This window comes from Peromyscus eremicus, chromosome 8a, assembly GCF_949786415.1.
Source record: "Peromyscus eremicus chromosome 8a, PerEre_H2_v1, whole genome shotgun sequence".
NCBI classification, from domain to species: domain Eukaryota; kingdom Metazoa; phylum Chordata; class Mammalia; order Rodentia; family Cricetidae; genus Peromyscus; species Peromyscus eremicus.
Genome location: NC_081423.1, coordinates 80143707 through 80163205, shown reverse-complemented (window position 1 = coordinate 80163205; position 19499 = coordinate 80143707). Strand labels below are relative to the sequence as shown.

General features: G+C 52.9%; 1 protein-coding gene across 1 annotated transcript in view; it reads left to right on the top strand.

Moving 5' to 3' along the window:
- The window catches only part of Srcin1 (SRC kinase signaling inhibitor 1), a 59389-nt gene extending 56188 nt beyond the window's left edge, over nt 1-3201 (top strand). Inside the window, exon 18 of the mRNA XM_059270719.1 lies at nt 2974-3201. Within this exon, the coding sequence (XP_059126702.1) occupies nt 2974-3201 (228 nt within the window). The remainder of the gene's footprint in view (nt 1-2973) is intronic.
- The last annotated feature ends 16298 nt before the right edge of the window (nt 3202-19499 follow it).

Genomic DNA, 19499 nt, shown 5'->3' with positions numbered 1-19499 from the left:
TCTTCCTTGGCTGCCGGGCTTCTCTTTCAGCATTGAGAAGTTCTTCCTTCTCCTAACCCCAGCCTTTGCTGCTCTTCTGCTGTATTTACTTCCTCTTGGGATGGTTGGGGGTGGGCCTGCTGTCTGCAGTCCAGGGGACTGTGCTTGAGGAGTGGGGTGGGGAAAGGTCTGGGGGAGCTCTCCCTCTGCCCAGCCAGGTTGGGGTAAGAGGACCTCTGTCCTCAACTTCCCACGCACACACCCCTCCCCTTCCTTGTGTGGTTTTTCCCAGCCCACAGTGGGGACCATGATGGCAGCCACCAGCACTGTGGCCTGGATTGAGGCCTGGTGGCCTTTGGTTTTCTGGCAGGGGTGCAGACAGGCATTGGAAGGTGGACAGCGCTGTCTGCAGTCCACCCCAGCCGTCCTCAGGGCCTGAGCAGTGTGAGAGGGGCACTTCCTGACTGGTTTTGTCCTCAGCACCCAGCTCTGCCCCTTTCTGGTTCTGGGGCTCAGTCATGAGGGAACCCAGCAGGCAAGCCCCCTTCCCTGGCTGCCTCTCTGCATCCTGAGGCGCTGTCAGGCAGAGGAGCCTGGCGAGCTGGGGGGCCCTCTCTGCCTTCCCTGTGTGCACCCTACTTCCAGGTAAGCAGTGGCGGGGCTGGGTGGGTTGCCTTGGGAGGTGTAGGAGGGGTCTCCCCCCAGTTTGTTTAGTGCAAAGAGCGCTGGTCTTGAACCTAGGCTATCTGGGTCCAGATCCAGGCTCTACCACTAGCTAGCCGAGGGTTGGACGAGATATGCGTCATAATGCTCCTGACCCGTGAGTCGGGGGCAAGGAGAGTGGCAGTCATTTCATGGGTTGCAGAAAGCCTTGAAGATAAGCCATAGTGTCTGACATGGGCTGATACGTACAGTTCGAGCAGAATTCACTCAGGTCACAAGGTCCCTGAGGCCTCTGAGTCTAGCCCAGAGCCGTAGCCAAGCTGCTCCCACAGAAACAGGTGCCTAACTGCAGCATTGCCCGGTGTGTGAGACCCAGGAGCTGGCCATGGCCACACTCCTCCCCTTTATAGCTGAGTTCACCGAGCAAGGCCTCACAGGTGTGAGTGCAGAGCCCAGGATGAGGAAGATGGCCCCTCCCTGAGGTAGAAGCCAGCATCTACTCCCTGCAGAAGATCTCCATTATTTGGCTCAATTCAGCCACTAGCTTATGTTTGCTCAAATGATGCCAGGCACTTAGTAGAGTGTCCTCCTGGACTCATTTGCTTTGCTGCGCACCCCATGTTACTGTCTCATTGTGCATGGGATGAAGCCTGAGATTTACTCCCAAGTTTACCTGGGTGATGGGAAAGGAGCGCACCCCCAAACTTCCTGGCGGTGATACGAGGAAGCAGGGAGACCGTAGGTTGTGCGGATGGAAAGACACCAGCACTCTAGGCTCAGCTTTGCCTCCAGTTTATTGGGTGACATCATCAGGACGTTCCCTGACTCAGTTTCCCCATCTGGGAGAGGAAAGAAGTGGGCTCATCCTAGCTCAGGATTCAGACTGCAGGGATCACAGTCCTTCTCCTTTTCTGTCCCCCAGGATGCCTCAGGTCCCAGGGTCCTCTGTATCCCTCAGATCATCTTGACAGAATGCCCTTCCAGCTCTCCCTCTCTGTCAGAGACCAGCTTAGAGGAACTGGGTCCCAGGACAGTCCCCACACCGAGACCCCGGACCCTGGCTGGCATTGGAAGGGCTTGGAATGACCCACAGGCCTTGCCAGGACTAGCTGCTGAAGTACTCTGGCCCAGGAGCAGCTCTCTATCCAGAAATAAGACAGCAGTTCTACAGAGCCCACACAATGCAGAAGCCGGAGTTCTCTGTCCTTGGGGACCATCCCCAGATGAAACTCAGAAGCCTTTTACTGCTGAGACCCACTCAGAGGAGACCCCTCAAAGATCTGAATGTGACCCTCAAGCTTGTAACAGAGCTCAGCAGGCCATCAGCTCAGGCAGCACAGTACAGGATGCTACTGTCCCGCTGCGTATGGACAGCCTGGAGGAGACGCTCCAGGAGCTAGAAGCCACCCTGAGCGAGATGGGCGCCAACACTTTGAAGTGTCCGAGCAGCCCCCAGCCCCCACCCCCACGCCCCCAGGTGGCTGCCTCCCTCTTCTCCCCTGATGCCTTCCTTCTCCGGTCTCTGGGCCTGCAGAGTGGAGAGAGTGGGACCACCGGAGCTCTGCCCACCCCCCTCATTCCCACTGTCTTTGTTTCAGCCTCACACCCTCCGGGAGCCTGTTTCCAGGCCAGGGCCTATGGGCAGAGCCAGGGGCGGCCGGGAAGCCGGCCCACCCAGGACTCAGCTCTGCTGCTTGGGCGTGAACCAGGTGGGCTCTGTCCCTGCCTGCTCTCTGTAAGCCAGAGAATAAAGCTTTCTCCTCTTCTCTACCCCTTTCTCCCCCTCCTGTCTCTGAGTCTTTCTGTCAGCTGTTTCACGCTCGCGCCTCTGGGTCCCCAGAGTCTCTCTGGGAAGGGCTGTTACATGACGGGGATGGCCAGGGGGCCAGATGTGCCCATCTCTGGGGGAGATATTTCACCTTTTGCCTTCTGCTCTGGGGGTGGTGTGGACCTGGGGATGTTCTCTTCCTAGAGACCCCAATTCCAGCTCTGTCTCCTGGACCAGGATGGTGTCCTTGGCTGGGCGTTGAGTGGTACTGGGGCCTTCTGTGTAAAAGTAGCTTCCTAGGAGGGTGCCAGCTGCCCCTGGGCCCCTCAGGAAAGTCACAAATGAGCTCTCACTCAGGACAAGGCCTAGCCTGATCATCTCCTGCAGGGAGGCCTTGAACCTGGGCTCAGAGGGACTTGAGTCTTGGATGCTTGTGTGGAGTCAGGGAAGGGATCTCCAGGCCTCCAAGGGCCTCCCTGTGGAGGTCCTAACCCCAGAGACTCCACCCAGCCCTAGAGTTCCACCAGAACTGTCCCACCCCAGCCCTGTTTCTCTTTCCACAGAGTGGTGGTGGCAGTGTGCCACCCATGAAGGTGGTGACTCCGGGAGCATCTCGGCTGAAGGCGGCGACCCAGGGCCCAGCAGGCAGCCCAGACAAAGGCAAACACAGCAAGCAGAGGTCGGAGTACGTGAGGATCCAGGCCCAGCAGCAGGTGAGGGTGAGATACGGGACACCCAGGCCCCTGGAGGGTCGTACGCCAAGCCTCTGCTATGTGCCACTGTTCCAGTGATGTTTTCAGTTACTGTGGGTCCCTCCACCATGATGCCCCGACCTCTATCCTGTTCCTCCTACAGCCCCGGTGCTTTGGATCTGGTTTAGACAGGAGTCCCTGAATTCCCAGCCAGTTTCCTGCTCAAGGACAGAGGAGCCTCGCTCCCTGCCCATTCAGTGCCTGCCCGGGGCGGTTTCACCTCCCTCCTCAGTGGCTGGGTCCCTTCTAATGCCAGCCTGTCCCACAGCCGTCTTACCCTCCTGCCCACCTTTGCTCCTGTGCATGGCCGCCACCTGCTCTGCCCTTTCATTCTCTCTCAGCTCAGGAAGAAGCTGCTTTGGCACACCTGCTTTTCGGTCACAGGTTGGTGGGCTCAGCTGACCTTTGTAAGGCCGATGAGGTGTGGTAGGAACCCTGCAACAATCCCTTTGGGTTCCCTTTGAAGGTTTGGAGTTGACAGACTTTACCCATGGTCCTTGTGACCCTGGAGCCTGCTTGTGTGGTCTGCCTGGTCAGAGAGTAGAGGAGGGCCCTGGATGTAGCTGTTGAGAGTCCTTCAGTGTGCGCTTGCTCAGTTCAGAACCTCTCCTGAGTAGCTCCTGTGTGCCAGACCCGTTTGAGGTCCCAGGTAGGCCTTGTTCTGTCCAGATGGAGACCCCAAGCTCAGAAGTGGAAGGTTCGGGACGGGCAAGGCTGGCTATGTAGTTCAGCTTATAGCAGGAGAGAAACTTCCCAACCTGCACAGCAATGGCATTAGAGCCAAGACTGACCTAGCTGTCTTAAAACCCCTTCCTACCACAGGCCCCAGATAGCCCTGACACACACAACCTTGTCTACTCGCTGGCTCCTGGGAAGACAAGCAGTCAGTCCTCCCCCAGCCTTTCTTGACCAGCCCCCACTTTCTCATGAGCCCCAGGCCCACCTGGTGAGACCCATCTTCTCAGTTCTTTTCTGCTACTACAGTGGGTACCTCTTGTCTTGTCTGTGGTAGTGGAGTCCCCTCATTCATGCCCAGAAAAACAGCTGGTGGTTGTGGATGTTTTCTTGTGCCAGGCGCATGCAGTGTCTGTTTTCATAGCCGTCTGAGGTAGGACCTTACCTCAGTTGGAGAGGTGAAGAGCCAGACTGGATGAAAATCCACGCCATTTGACAGGCTTCCACCATGTACACACGCCTGCTCCGGGCCAGTCAGTACCCCCCACTACAGTTCCACATCGCCACCCCCACCCTGTGTTTTAGCTCTCCTGAAGCCCCATCCTGCTACCTGTTGTCCTGTGGGTCAGCTTTGGACATCCTGGGCCTCACCCTCTGCAGCCTTCCTACCTCTCCCCAGGGTGTGGCCAGGCCTCCAAGAGCCATGCAGGCAGGCTCTTTGCTCTCTCTCCCTACCTCTGGGTCATGTGGCTGTCTAGACATCCCCCATATCTATGCCTGGCTTGGTACCCCCCCACCCCCAGCTCTCCCATCAGCCCTCCCTGGTTCCTTTATGAACCTCAAAAGCTTGTTTGAAGGTTTGAGCTGGAGAGTGCATCTCCTTGTATGCCCTTGGCCCAAGGATGGTCTTCTCTGGAGGAAAAGGGAAAGGTTGTCCTCTTGGACCAACCATGCAGCCCTGGGAGAGGTGCATATGGAGGAAGGGGGGGTACCCACCTAGCCAGACAGACCAGCCAAATCAACCCTGACAATCAGTGAGGGGACAGATGTCACAGCCAGGCCACTGTCACATACCTGCCTCCTTTCTCTTCCTGCTTTGCCCTGCCACTGTGGTGGGCTCCTCACCTCCACCCCTTCTCTGTCTGGACATAACAGCCCTTCCAACCTGTGGCTTCTCCAGCTGTAGTCCCCCCAGAACCACCACCCAGCCCCCAAACCCCACAGCTGCTGGGTTCCACTGGTCCCTCCCTGCCCCTCCCCACCCAAGGACGGGCCTCTTTCCCACCCTGCTGCCCTTGGCCAGGCCATTCCTGCCCCTCTGCTGTACCAGGGTCTGCCCTTTCAAAACACATTCTCTTTCTGACAAAGCCGTACATGTTTCTTAGGAGATTTGTTAAATAAGGAAAACAGTAAAGTAGCAGATATGGGGAGGTTGGGCTCAGTGGAGGATTGCCTGCCTGCTAGGGATGAGGCCCCAGGTTTGATCCCCCAGGACTGTAGGAAAAAAAAAAAAAAAAAACAAAAACAAAATGGAAACCAAACCAGGCGGTGTCACCACCTAAATTCATGGTCTTCTAAGGTCATCTGTGACTACTGTCACCTCTCATCAATTTTCTAAGACCTGTGAGGACTTTCTAAAGTGCAGATGATAGCTCACACACATAGCAGTTTTAAATCTGCGCCCTCAAACCCCAGACTGAATCCCTTCACTGCTGCCCTGGGCCCTTCACCGGCTGCTCAGGCCGCACGCTGGTCCTCCGTTAGGCTCTGCTCCGGCGTGCACACATGCTCTGGCCACCTCAGTGAGTGACAAGGTCTCACTCAGTTTCCTAGGCAGACCTCGACCTGTGGATTCTGCCTCAGCATCCTGAGTAGGTCAGATGACAGGCCTGCGGCACTAAGCCCTACCCTCGGAGCTCTTGTACCTGATGAGATGAAGAGAATTGGAAGTGGTGGGGACCAGGGACGCAGGTGCAGAAAGGAAATTCCAAGAGGGCTGGGCATGGCAGTGGACATGACGGAGGCGCCGCTGTGCGTCGGACCTAAGGTGGATGGGGTAGGAACTGCATTCCCAGAGCTGAGGAATCCGGGGCTTGGTGAATGGACACCTCTTTTAGGCCAGCTACTTACTCTGTCTCTTAATGCCTCACGTGAGGGAACCACCAGAGTACTGAGGGAACAGAGAGACCAGGGACTAGTACTAACTGCAGCTGTGAGCACCCTAGGGGGAGAGAGTCAGGTAACAGCACAGAGTCCAGTTCCTGGTAGTCCTTGGGTAACACCAGAATGGCCTGGCTAAGGCAGCCAGTGGGGTGTGCGGCTCCAGCCTGAACCAGCCCCATAGGGGACTCAGGGTCAGAGCATGGAGGGACAGGTGTCCTGCAGTAGCATGAGTATCTGGTGCAGTGTGGTCTAGCAGGGGAAGGGTGCTGTCATGGCCTCTGTGTCCAGAAGTGTCCTGCTTCTCCCAGAGGAAAGCTGAATCTCTCTGAGGCAGGCCTCTGTCTCGTCACAGAGGTGGGGAAGTTCTGCTACTTTTAACAAAATCAAGACCCATGGGGTGGAGGGAGGGGCTGGAGAGATGGCTCAGTGGTTAAGAGCAATCGCTACTCTCACTGAGGACCCAGGTTCAATTCCCAGTGCCCACACAGTGGTGCACAACCATCTGTAGCTCCAATCACAGAGGATCTGGTGCCCCATGGGTACATCTATGGGCATCAGGCATAGATGTGGTGCACAAACATACATACATGCAGGCAAAACACACATACACATAAAATAATAATAAATCTTTTAAAAAAAATAGAACTCACAGAGGACCACTGGCAGGTGATGTGGATGTACAGAAACCCTCGGAGACTAGGGAACTCTGAGCGGCATAGAGTTGCAAGCCCACTCCCTTTGGCTTAGTGGATCATGGGTGGAGCAACAACCATTGTATCCCTAGGTGGAAGCAGGCTCGTAAGAACTCCCCAAAACATGCATCCCCATAAACGTGTGAATGCACCCGGGTGTGGTGGCACAAGCCTTTAATCCCAGCACTCGGAAGGCAGAGGCAAGCGGATCTCTTAAGTTGGAGGCCAGCCTGGTCTACAGAGCCCCTGCCTCCTGATGCTGGGATTAAAAGTGTGTGTTACCACCACCAGGCTTAATTTTTTATTAATGTGCACGGTTGTGAGTCAGAGTCAGTTTGTATGCACCTGTGCACCACATGTGTGCAGGAACCCATAGATGCCAGGAAAGGGCATTAGAACCCCTCAATCTAGAGTTACAGCTGTGAGCTGCCGTGTGGGTGCTGGGAGCTGCACCCAGGTCCTCTGCAAGAGGAGTAAGCACTCTTAACCACTGACCTTCCTCTCCAGCTTCTCAGCTATATAACTTTAAGGGACACTAAGGCAGAAGTGGGGAGGGCAGAACTGAACCCAAGGCAATTGGCAGAGAGGACTTAGGTGCCTGATTGGAGTTTGTTCTGAGGCCCGGGTACTGGAGCCAGGAGGACTGGGTCACACCTGGCCCATGGCAATGGACAAAGATTGCTGTGGGGTAGGACCCTGACTGATGATGAGGGCCACGGTAGAGGATATACTACTGAATCCACAGCTAGCTTTGACTCTCCTGGAAGGGAAGCCTTGGCTACCAGCTGAAGCTTGGTAAAGCCTATATAAACCACTGGTGGGCCACTCGCGCACCTGCCAAAGAGAAGGACATAGTTACCAGCCAAGTGGCAGCCTCCCAGTGTCCTGAAGGCTGCGGTAAGCAGGGCTCGCTTGAGATGGTAGTGTTCCACTCCAGAGTACTCAAGAGAGAGCCTTCTATCAGCGGGGTGGCCCCATAGGTCCTTAGGAAGAGACAGGCCTAGCGTTGACCTCAGGACCCTCAGGCAGGTCACTGGAGTGTGCCACACTCTTCACTCTTTCTTCATAGTGACTTTCGTTGGTTGGTTTCGTTTGTTTGATACAGGGTCTCGCTGTGTAGCCCAAACTCTTGCCTTAGCCTGTTTTGTTTGTTTGTTTGTTTTGTTTTTGAGACGGGATTTCTTTGTGTAGCCTTGGCTGTCCTGGAACTAGCTCTGTAAACCAGGGTGGCCTCGAACTCAAAGAGATCTGCCTGCCTCTGCCTCCTGAGTGCTGGGATTAAAGGCGTGCGCTGCTGCTACTACCACCCAGCTATTTTTTTTTTTTTTTAATCAAGGCCTTTCAGTTATCACCCTGGTAGCTAAACTCCAGGTGAGTCATTGGATTTAGTTACAGGGTTTGAGCCGTCCGGTCTGTGTCTCCCTCACCCAGTGTCACCCTCACCTGCTTAAAATGCACATTCCCACCCCAAAGTAGAGACGGTTCCGGAAAGGGTACCAGGAACCTGCATTTGTGATACATGCCATGGATTGTCCAGTGGAGGTGATGCAGGCGGTTCTTAAACCATACTTTGGAGACCATGACTCCAAAGGACCAGCCCGGGGGCCAATATAGAAGTAAGGAGGGTGTGTGTGTGCGCGCGCATGCGCACAGGGGCTTCTGACTGGGAGAGCTAGCCTGGGAATATAGCCTGGTCTCCAGCTACTGTTAGGAGCACGCAGAGCTGGGGGACAGACCAGGGAGGGCTACAGTGGGGATTCTGGGCTGGGAGGGATGCTAGTGGATGCCTTCTCTGAGTTTCCAGGTGGGGCTAGCTCACACCAGGGGCCTTCTGGTGAGCACTGGCCTCCCACCAAGGCCAGAAGCTGGACCTTTCCTGCTGGGCTGAGCTACTGACCCCCATCTGCCGGCTTCAGATGCACCCCTGTTGCTGCTAACTTTTTACTTCTTCTCCCCCCTTACCCACTCTCCCACCCCTTGTCCCCTCTGCCTGTCCTGGGCTGGGTCTCTTCTCTCTTCTGTCTTTCCTCTCAGTAACCATGGACTGAAACCACCCCCACTCTGGTTTCCAGGCCTTTGATCAACCCCATGCTTCCCCTCACCCTTCTTTCTGCCCCCCTCCCTGCCCCCCAGACACTTCCCCACCCTGTCCTCCCAGTTGAGAGGGCCACTCTCTCCAGATGTCCCCTCTGGTTTCTCGCTTTTGCAGTTAATTTTCTCTCGGACTCATGGAATTTTTCCATTTTCCAACACTTCAGCCAGGAGCCAGCATGGAGGCTGGCCTTTGCTCTCTCTGACCCCTGACCCTGTTTTTGTTCCAGGCCACTAAACCATCTAAAGAGATGAGCGGGTCGAATGAGACCTCGAGCCCAGTCTCAGAAAAGCCCTCTGGTTCCAGAACCTCCATCCCTGTATTGACTTCCTTTGGGGCAAGGAATTCTTCCATCTCCTTCTAGAAGCCCCTCATGCCTCCACCCCAGCCTGCCCTCCCTCACTCCCCATCATTCTCCACTTCCTCTCATGCCCACTCCGCCCTCCCCACTCTCACACCTGAAGGGTTTTGGGGCCATGGCCCTCGGCTCTCTCAGCTCCTCTTGGTGTTTTTGGTTTTTTAAGTGATTCTCTCTTAATTATCTTTTCTTCCCTCCTTTTTTTTAAGAGCAAAAGAGAAAACTAAAAACCAAACACACCAACTTCCCTGACTTCCCGTTTCCTAATGGCTCCTGCTCCGCCTACTTCCTGTCATCTTCTCTCCCTCTGCTCTTTCTCCCTCTTCCCCCCAAATCCATCCAAAGTTCCCACCTCCCCTAACTTCCCAAGAACACTTGGAACAAACTCTGAGCCACGGAGACTTGCAGCGGAGAGAGATCCCCCTCCCGTTACTGGGTTCCTTCCTGGAGGAACAAATGGACATGGACTGACCCAGCATCAGGCTGGACAATGGACATGGGAGACCCTGGCCTTGGAGACACCCCACTGCTTGTCCAGCCTTCGAAGAGACAGAACTCTGCTGCTGGCCTGCCAGTTCCTCTCGAACCAGGGTGGGCCTGTAAGCAGGCCTGCCGGATGGGATCCCCAGCGAAGAGGCCAAGGCTGAGTGTGTGTTGGGGGGAAGGGGGACACGAGGTGCCAGGGGATGAGCCGGCTCACTGTTGCTCAGTGTCTGGCTGGTGCTAGCAAAGGACAGAAGGAGGCCCCCTGTTCTGGAGGGGTGCTCCTGTGGACAGCCTGCCCCTGGGGCTCTGCCTTGGGAGAAGGCAGCCCTGAGCAGGGCACTTGGTACTTTTAGTTTCCTAATTTAGCACTTTAAATGCCATTAACTTATTTTATGGGGGTGGGGTGGGCAAGATGGAAGGGCCTAGAAACATGTTTGGAGGGTGGGAAGGGCCTGGTTGTGAGGGACATTGGGAGAAGGGGGTGGGTGCAGTAAAGACTCTGACCCTTCGCCGGGGCAACTTGACCTTCAACCAGCCTTTATGACTTGAGGGTTTTCAGGGAAGGGGTGAGATGTGATTTTTCTGTGGGGATCTGGTGACCACCGTGAGGTGTTTGAGGATCCCCAAGGCAGGACCACCAGCTAGTCCTCCAGTCTGTGGATACCTTGCAGGAGTCCTGAACAGGGCAGACTGGCTTTTGAGTGGGCCCTGGAGGCAATGGGAGAGGGTGGCTTGATCCTGGCCTGGTCCCCAGCAGGCACAGAGGGGCCAGAGCAAGAAAGAGGATCATAGGGGAGGGCTAGAAGGCTGACGGGGCTCCATCTGGAGCACAAAGTAGAGGAAGCACAGAGATGTGGGCTTGGGACTCGTCCCCCAGTAAGCACAGAGAGGAACCATTGAAGGGACAGAACCCCAAGGCCCCGGAGCCTGGCTGGGGAGGCCAGTGGCAGCTGTTGAGTTTGGGGAGGGAGGGAAAACTGGGTTGTGTTTCTTTTCTTTTTTTTATTTCTGTTTTGTTGGTTCATCCTTGTTTTCTAGCTTTGGGTCATTTTTTGTACCAAGGCAAGCAAGCCTTTTTGAAAAATAACAAAAGAAGAAGAAAAAAAAAAATCCCTCCCAGAAAAAAAAGAAAAAAAAAAACAAAACACAAAAATTTAAAAAAAAACAAAAAAAACAAAAAAGAAAACAAACAAAAAAACCCTGGAAAATAGGGGAGAAAAAAAAAAAAAGGACCTCACAATGATGCAATTACTTTTAATTGCAAGCAACTCTTTACATTTAAGTGAAGTGTCTTAACATTTTATATTGTTTTAAAAATATATTTACATATTATATATATATAATATACGTAATATAAATATATATAAATATTTAAAAAAGAAAAAAAAAAAAGAAAACCACAGCACACTCTCCCTGGCTGCTGTCTGGCAGGGGAGGGGGCTGGGGGACAGGCGTGTGACCTGGCTTCTGTAGTCCGGTGAAGCAGTTTGATTTGGCTGTACAGAGACCCCTGGCTTGGGAGGGGAGGGGGAGGAGCCCCTCCACTCCATCTCTCTTTGCTTGCTACTCTTTGCTTGCCCCCACACCCCCTCAGCCCTGTGACTTGAGTGTGTGCCCCTCTGTCATTGTCCTGAGTTGAGTATCCTTTGTGGAGGGAGGGAGGGAGGGAGGGGGAGCCAGAAGTGACCATCCCTATGGGGGTTGCCCACATGCTCAAACAGGGCCTGTGGGATTTATAGAGCTCTTCACTTTGGTTCCTGCGCTGTGTGTGCTGGAGGGCATTTGTATGGGATTGTGTGCAGCCTATGTGTGTGTGCACATTGGCACAAGCCTACACAACTTAAGTGTGTGCACATGCATGGAGTGTGTGTACATAGGCAGAACTTATATTGTACGTGTGACGCTCTGTACATGTATGTGAACATAACCTGCCTGGGCATCAGCATGATCGTGTGAAAGGAACCGTGAGAGTAAGAACATGTGTAATGTGTGTGCAGACATGCCTGACTGTTCATGTGAGTACCATATGTGGATGGATAGAGGTAACATGAGCTGTGGGTATGGCTGTGTACAGATGCAGGCAGGCGTGTGAGAGGGCCTCTGTGTGTGTCAGTGTGCGTGTGCATGTGTGTGTGTTCCATCATCCCTGCACCACTCGCCCGGCTCCCCTCCTGAGGCCTCCCTCCCCGCACCTTCTCAAAGCCCACAGCACGTCAATGCCCCCCTCAGCTGCATGCGCCTCGCCGCCGCTCTGTCCATCAGTGTGTGCTTGCCAAGAGAAACTGCCACATTGGGGGACCCTGTACCCGGTCCCCTCACCCCTGCCCACTGTGCTGTGTTACTCGCATGGGGGGTTCTCTCTGGCCCCTTCCACAATATACTGTTTCCCCAGGGGCCTCAGGGCCAAGGCTTTAGTGGGGTCCCAAGTGGGGCCCCCCAAGGCCAGCCTGGTTCCACACCCACTCATCCACCCCGTAGGGCCTGTGTTGGTGTAGCAGTGATGGCTTCTGTGGATATCCTGTGACCTCTGTCGGTGTAACTTGACAATTTCTAAATGGAAAGGGTTGCTGTGTTTTCTGTCTCTTTTTTAATGTCTTTTTTTTTTCTTCCCTACCTCCCTGCTTTCTTCTCTTCCCTTCTGGTTTTTTCTAGCCGAGTGTTGGGGCTTTAATAAAACTTGTTCCTTTTTTCTCTCCTGGATCTTCTTCCTCTGGGCTTCTGCCTCGTTATTTCTCTTCTTCACCTTCGGGGGTCTGGAAGGAACTGGGGCGACTAACACAGGGTTAGTTAGTTAGGGGTGGGGACTCTCTGAAGCCAGCATGCCTCACATCGGCAGGCATGGCATGGAGAAAGGACAGACAGGTCAGGAGCCATAGGGCTGGCACTACTCAGGACTCATGACAGCTGATACCACTGGGACATAGAAGAAAGACCCCACGAATTATTTATTTGGACTTTCAAGGCAGGGTTTCTTTATGTAGCCCTGGCATTCTGGGAACTGGTTCTGTAGACCAGGCTAACCTCAAACTCAAAGGCCTCTCTGTCTGCCGACCGAGTGTTGGGAGGCATCACACCCTGCTAACCCCGCTAATTCTTAAGAAACAGCTCTGGATTAGATGATGCAGGAGAGGCCCCATCTAGTCCCCATAACTACCAGTGAGGTGACTCTTCACACCCATGAGTGACAAAGCCAGCCCAGAGATACTGAGTCACAGAACTAGCAATCTGTAAACTCACAATTTGAATTCAGCTCCACCTGGCCTCAAAGCCAATGCTTAGAGGTGGAGCAGCGCCATGTTGGGTTTCAGCCTCTGGCCCTCTGGGAGGAATGACCCTTCACGTCATGTCTAGGACAGTCGCTTCCAGACTTCCAGAACTAGCAGGAACTCCCACCTGAAACACCGAGATGTAATGAAATGTACCTGCTCCCCACACTGCTCAGGGAATGGGCAAGATGTCCTGCCCAGGGTTTTGGAGTTACTAGAATTCAAAGGTCTGCCACAGCTCCTGCATGGTCTGACACAGAGGCTTCCCCATATTCTACTTGGCAAGGCCTGGAGTTACCAGACCTTTTGAACAGCCATATTCCCCAGTTACCTCTGTCCCGTGAGGTGGCAGGGTCCTGAAGCTACAAACTCGCAGCCGTTTTTGGAACCTCTTCTAAGACCCACGAGCAAGCCAGAATTGAGAAACTGCTCACTGTTCACTGGGAATACTGCCTCATGAGCCGCCTCCTGCCACTGCCCCCCTCAGACACCAATGCAGCCAGACCTCGGTCCACCTAGAGGCTGTCCCTGTGTCTTTTAGAATGTCAGCAGGTCCTGTTGTCCATGTCCCTTCGTATTCCGGGAAAACAGGTCAGGCAACCCTCCCCCTCCCCCCTCCCTTCCACTGGCAATTTAACATGGAGAACAAATAGCACCAAAGTCACCTGCTTGCCAGAGACTATGCCGGGCCCTCCCTGACCCTCAAATGGCTTCCGAATAGCCCTGGCTACTGGGCCTAGCCTCTGGCTGGGGCGCGGGCTGGGAAACAGGCACACCCCTACAAACTGTGGCTGACAGCAAGCAGCGGAACAAAAGAACAACTCTAACTGTGGTGGCAAGGAGCAATGGGGACTGCCCGGGGTGGCCAGGCCCTGAGCTCCTCAGATTCGGAGAGCTTAAGTATGAGGATGAAAGAGCTGGGGTGGTGGCTGAGGTGTCTGTCACACAAACATGAAGACTTGAATTTGGATTCCCGACACCCATATAAAAGCCAGGCGTAGAGGTTCGGGTCTGTGACCCTAGAGTGGGAAGAGGGTGCTGGGGACAAATCCCTCCAAGCTCACGGGCCAGCCATTTTATCCAATAGGTGAACTCCAGGTCCAGTGAGAGACCCTGTCTCAAAAGAGAAGCTAGAAGGCAATAGAGAAAGACACCCACTTCCGGCCTCTGTATATGTGTGAATGAGCACACACCCATAACACTAACACACAGTTTTAAAAAGTGAAGCAAATTTCCTAATGGAGGTGGATCTCTGTGAGTTCGAGGCCAGCCTGGTATACACAGTGAGTTCCAGACTGCCAGGATTACAAAGTGAGACCCTGTCTTCAAAAACAACAAAACAGTCACAAAAAGAGGGGTGGAGTTGGGAGTCGGGTACGGGCCTGTAATCCCAGCACTTGGAAAGTGGGAGCAGAGGGTTAGGAAGTGAAGTCAGATTGAGCTATGCTGTGAATTGGAGGCCAGCCTGGGATACATGAGACACTGTCTCAAAACAAACAAGACCTGAGGAAAGGCTTGACAGGTAAAGGTGGAACCCCCCACATGGTGGAAAGAGAGCTCCGACTCCTGCAAGTTGTCCTCTGCCTGCCACATAATCCTGTGCCCGCCCCCAATAAAATCTGTAAATCAATAAATTAATAAAACGTACACAACGTGAGTGGTATGCCTAGAATCCTGGCATTGGGGCAGGGGTGCGTGTGTGCTGAGGCAGGATGCTCTAGAGCCAGTCTGGATTGCAGAGAGAGACCTTCTCCAGAAAAAATGCAAGTCAGACAAGGCCCACACCCGTAATCCCCGTACTTGATGCAGGAGGATTACCTTGAGTTAAAAGCCTGAGTTTTGTGTGGGACTCTGTCTCAATAAAGTCAACTAGCCAACCAGACAAATAGGTGAGTCACTTGGTAGAGTTGATAACTCAGAGTCCTAGACAGGGGGGTGGTGCGGGGGTGGGGGGGGTGGGGAGGGAGAGTAGCCTTTGGGTTCTAGGAAATAAAATCCAAGTAGCTCAAGGAGGGACAATCAGGGAGATGGGCAGGGCCATGGGCCAGGAACAGGAAGCTGCATGTCTTCTAGGAACTGTGGCAAGTGATGAGGATCTTTCATACATTTTTACATTTTATTTATTTATTTTTGGTTTTTTGAGACAGGGTTTCTCTGCATAGCTTTGATGTCTTTCCTGGAACTCACTCTGTAGCCTAGGCTGGTCTCGAAGTCACAGAGATCTGCCTGCCTCTGCCTCCTGAGTGCTGGGATTAAAGGTGTGAGCCACCATCGCCCGGCTATATTTTATTTTTAATTAAGTGTGTATGTTGGGGGTGGGGAGAGGAGTCTGTGTACATGAGTTTAGGTTCCTGAAGAGACTGGAAGAGGGCATTGGATCCCCTGGAACAGGAGTGGTTGTGTGCTGCCTGATGTGGGTGCTGGGAACCGAACACTGGCCCTCTGCGGGAGCAATGTACTCTTAAGTGTGCAAGAGCTGCCCACGTGATGCAGAAATGGCTCCTGCTGCAGCTTTCACAGTTGTGGGTGACAATTCAGCATCTCAGGAGAGGAGAATGGAGTGTCAGTAGTCTTGGCAGTGACATTAAATAATGATCCGGAGCGAAGCCCAGGACTCCCTCCAACGGACGCTATCCCTGGCCCCTGGCCACTCATCTGACTACTTTAGTTGGCCCACATAACCATGATCCTGTCCTCTCCTATGCCAGAAAAGTGGTAGTTGTGTGTATGGGGGCAGGGCATTTCTCTTCTGCAACACTAATGGAACTGGAATTTTGGGGTTGGGGATTTAGCTCAGTGGTAGAGCGCTTGCCTAGCAAGCACAAGGCCCTGGGTTCGGTCCTCAGCTCCAGAAAAGAAAAAAAAAAAAAAAAAAAAAAGGATTGGAATTTTTCTTCCTCTTTATTTTTGTTTTTTCAAGACAGGGTTTCTCTGTTTAACAGAGCCCCAGCTGTCCTGGAACTTGCTCTGTAGACCAGGCTGGCCTCAAACTCACAGAGATCCGCCTGCCTCTGCCTCCCAAGTGTTGCAACTAAAGGCGTGCGCCACCCCTGCCCAGCAGAGCTAGAGTTTTTCGGAGAAACATTTCTGAGGAAACAGCAAACCTTACGGGCAGGGGAGCAAGGTCAGAGAGCAGCTTGCTTGTCCGTCTTTGTGGCTGTAGTCAGGTGCATTTCACAAGCCATGAAATCCCCACCTACCGTCTACACCTCAGTGGGTTTTGGTGTGTTTGCAGACGGGCAGCCAACGCTGCAGTCTAATTTTAGAATATTTTCAACACCTGCAAAAACTCTGACCCCAACTGTCATTACCCACTTCAGCTTCTTCGTCTGCGGCACCCCATCCCTAGGGAATTACTCATCTCCTTCCCCTCCCTGTGTGGACCCCCCCGACTTTCCCCGTGGATGGGATCACACCGCAGCTTGGCTTCTTTTCTGACACCGTGTGTTGCAGAGGCAGCTGTGGGTCAGCAGGCATCAGAACTTCACTCCATTTCCAGCCAAGGCCTTCTCCATGCACATGCGACATAATATTCATGTGTGTATCAGTCCCCCGTTAGGTCATTAGTACATGCATGTGCAGGTAACAAGTGTATGTCTGGTGGCAGACGTGTGTGGAGGTCAGAGAACAACTTTGGGGAGTAAGTTCCTTCCTTGTACTTTTGTGTGAATTCTGGGGATCAAATTCGGGTTGGTCCTGTCCAGCACGACCCAGAACGACCCAGCATGTGGCATATGCTCTTCTGGCTGATCCACACCATCCCGAAGCAGCAGCTCTGGACTCCATTCCCACCTAAGAGGGTTCTGGTTTCTCCATGTCTTTTTCAGCTCTTCTTATGTTCTTGACATTGCTCTGTTTATCTGGTCTAGATATCAATATTGGTATCCATTTTTTTTGAGGCAGGGTCTCGTGTATCCCATGCTAACCCCAAACTCTTTAATGTAGCAAAAGCTGATGTTGAACTTCTCAACTTCCTGCCTTTCGGTCTCAATTGTTGAGATCACAGGCATACACCACCCAACCCGGCTTATGTGGTACTGGGAATTGAGTCCCATACCTGAGCCATATATCTTGATTGTAAGTCTTTTTTATTTTTCTGTGTGGTCTTGTGCCATGGTGTTTGTGTGGAGACCAGAGGACAACTTTCTTTCTTCTTCTTTTTGTTGTTGTTTTGGTGTTTTTCAGGACAAGGTCTGTGTGTAGCCATGGCTGTCTTGGAACTCACTCTGTAGACCAGGGTAGCCTTGAACTCAGAGATCTGCCTACCTCTGCTTCCTGAGTGCTGGGGTTAAAGGCATGAGTCACAAGGCCCAGCCTCAGAGGACAACTTTCAAGAGTGGTTTTCAGCTAAGTGGGCCTGGTGACACACACACCCGGGAGGCAGAGGCAGGCGGATCTCTGTGAGTTCGAGGCCAGCCTGGTCTACAGAACGAGTTTCAGGACAGCCAGGACTGCACAGAGAAGCCTTGTCTCGAAAAACAAAACAAACAACAAAAGAGTGGTTCTCTTTCCACCCAGTGGGTCCCAGAGATCAAACTCGAGTTGTAAGGTTTAGTAGCAAGCACCCTTACCTGATGAACCATCTCATTGACCCCAAACCTCTCAATTTCTAACTTAATCCCATCGTGGCTGAGAACAAGACTGTGTGACTCCTCTCCTTGACATGCATGGGGACTTGCTGAAGGCCGACTCTATGGTCTGCCCCAGAATGTTCCATGTGTACCTTTGTTCTGTCCTTTGGAGTGTTCTTCAGATCTTGAGTCCAGCTGGTTTACAGTGGTCGGGCTTTCTTCCTTGTGGTTAGTTCTGTCCACCACTGAGTATGGGATGTTGAAGTCTCCAACTAACATAGTAAGTTGTATAGTTTCCCTTCAAGCCTGTTAGACTCCCCGAATCTGGGCTGTCCTTGGGAACACACCTGCTTGATGGCCTGATTGGCTGGCTTATAGACTGTTACAAAATGTCCTTGAACCTGGTTAGAAACAAAATGTCCTCATCCCTAGTTAGAGTTTCTGTCTCATACTGGAATAGTTACCCTAGCTCACATGGTTTCTTATTCTAAACTTCCATTTTAAAATTGTATTCTATTTATTGCCGTGACCGAATCCCTGACGGAAACAACTTAGTAAATAAAAGGTTTATTTTGCGTCGCACTTTCAAGGAAGTTCTGATCCATCGTGGTGGAGAACACATCGGACCGCAGCCAGCTGCTGGACGGAGGGCGCTGTGACCGACCGCCAAAGGCTTGCCTCTGGTCACCTGCTTCTGCCAGCCAGGCCCCACAGACTTCAAAATAGTGCTTTGAGTGAGTTGAGAACCATGAGCTCAAGATCTGAGCCTGTGGGAGACAGTTGACTCAAACCATAAGCCAGGAATGGTGGCACACATCTGGAATCCCCAACACTCAGGAGGCTGAGACAGGAGGATTGCCGTAAGTTTGAGACCAGCTTGGTCTACACTGTGAGCTCTAGGCCAGCCAGGGTTACATAGTGAGACCCTGACTAAAACAAAGCAAAACAAAACAACGAAAACCAAAATGTTTCTCCAATGTTGCTCCAGCCCCTCCCCCTTCCCTCATGTGATTAGTCATACAAATCACACCTTTATGGACAACAGTTTTGCAGTTATTGCTTTGTGTGTGAGTTGTCTTTTTTGTCTTGTTTTTGTTTTTCAAGAGAGTTTCTGTATAGACCAGACTGGTCTCAAACTTAGAGATCTGCCTGCCTCAGCCTCCCGAGTGCTGGGATTAAAGCGTGCACCACCACTGCCCAGCTGAATTCTTAGTTTTTCTTATCTAGAAGTATCTTCGTTTGACCGTCTCATCTTTAGAGTCTTTAGCTGTCTGCAGAAGGTCACCCTGTGAGGAGGGAGTCCCCACCCTCACCCCAACTCTGTCTCAACCTCACTCTGTGTCTGCTCCCTGGCTCCACGGCTTACTAACAGGGTGACCTTGGGAAGATACATCCTGTGCCATGCCTCAGCTTTCTCACATCCAGAAAGGACATCATGACGGCACTGAGCTTGAGGGTTGGAGGTGGGATTTAGGGCAAAGCTCTCAAGGTGGGTTCTGAGCTCACTCGAGTATCGGCAGCTGCAGAGCCATGACTGAGGGGAGCCTGCAGGCTTACATAGATGATACAGAAAATGGGCAAGTCCTACAGTGTCCTTTGGTAATGCTGCTGGGCCTGAGATGCCTATGGTGGCAACTGGCTAAGTCTCCTGGCTGTGGAGTAGTATCTGAGGCCACTCTGAAGGCTTGAGAGACAAGGAGCCTCTGCAGGTACTGCAGAGTGGGCGCCTGGGGGGGGGGGGGCTCTTGCTGATGTCGGGATGGAAGTGTGGGGACAACACACCACCCACTCTGTGTGCCTGTCTACTCATACCAGTCTCCTAGGACACAAGCCACCAGAGAAGAGATTCCCTCTACCCTGCCACTCAGCCCCGGTACCCTCCTCACAAGGACACGGATCTCACCATGTCCATCCCGATGCTGCCATGTCCCTCTCCCCATCAACAAGTGAGACGCTGGTTCGAGCCTGAGAAAGGCCATTTATTTCCAAGATATAGACTGTACTTTTAAGACAGGACTTTCAGAAGCAGGAATC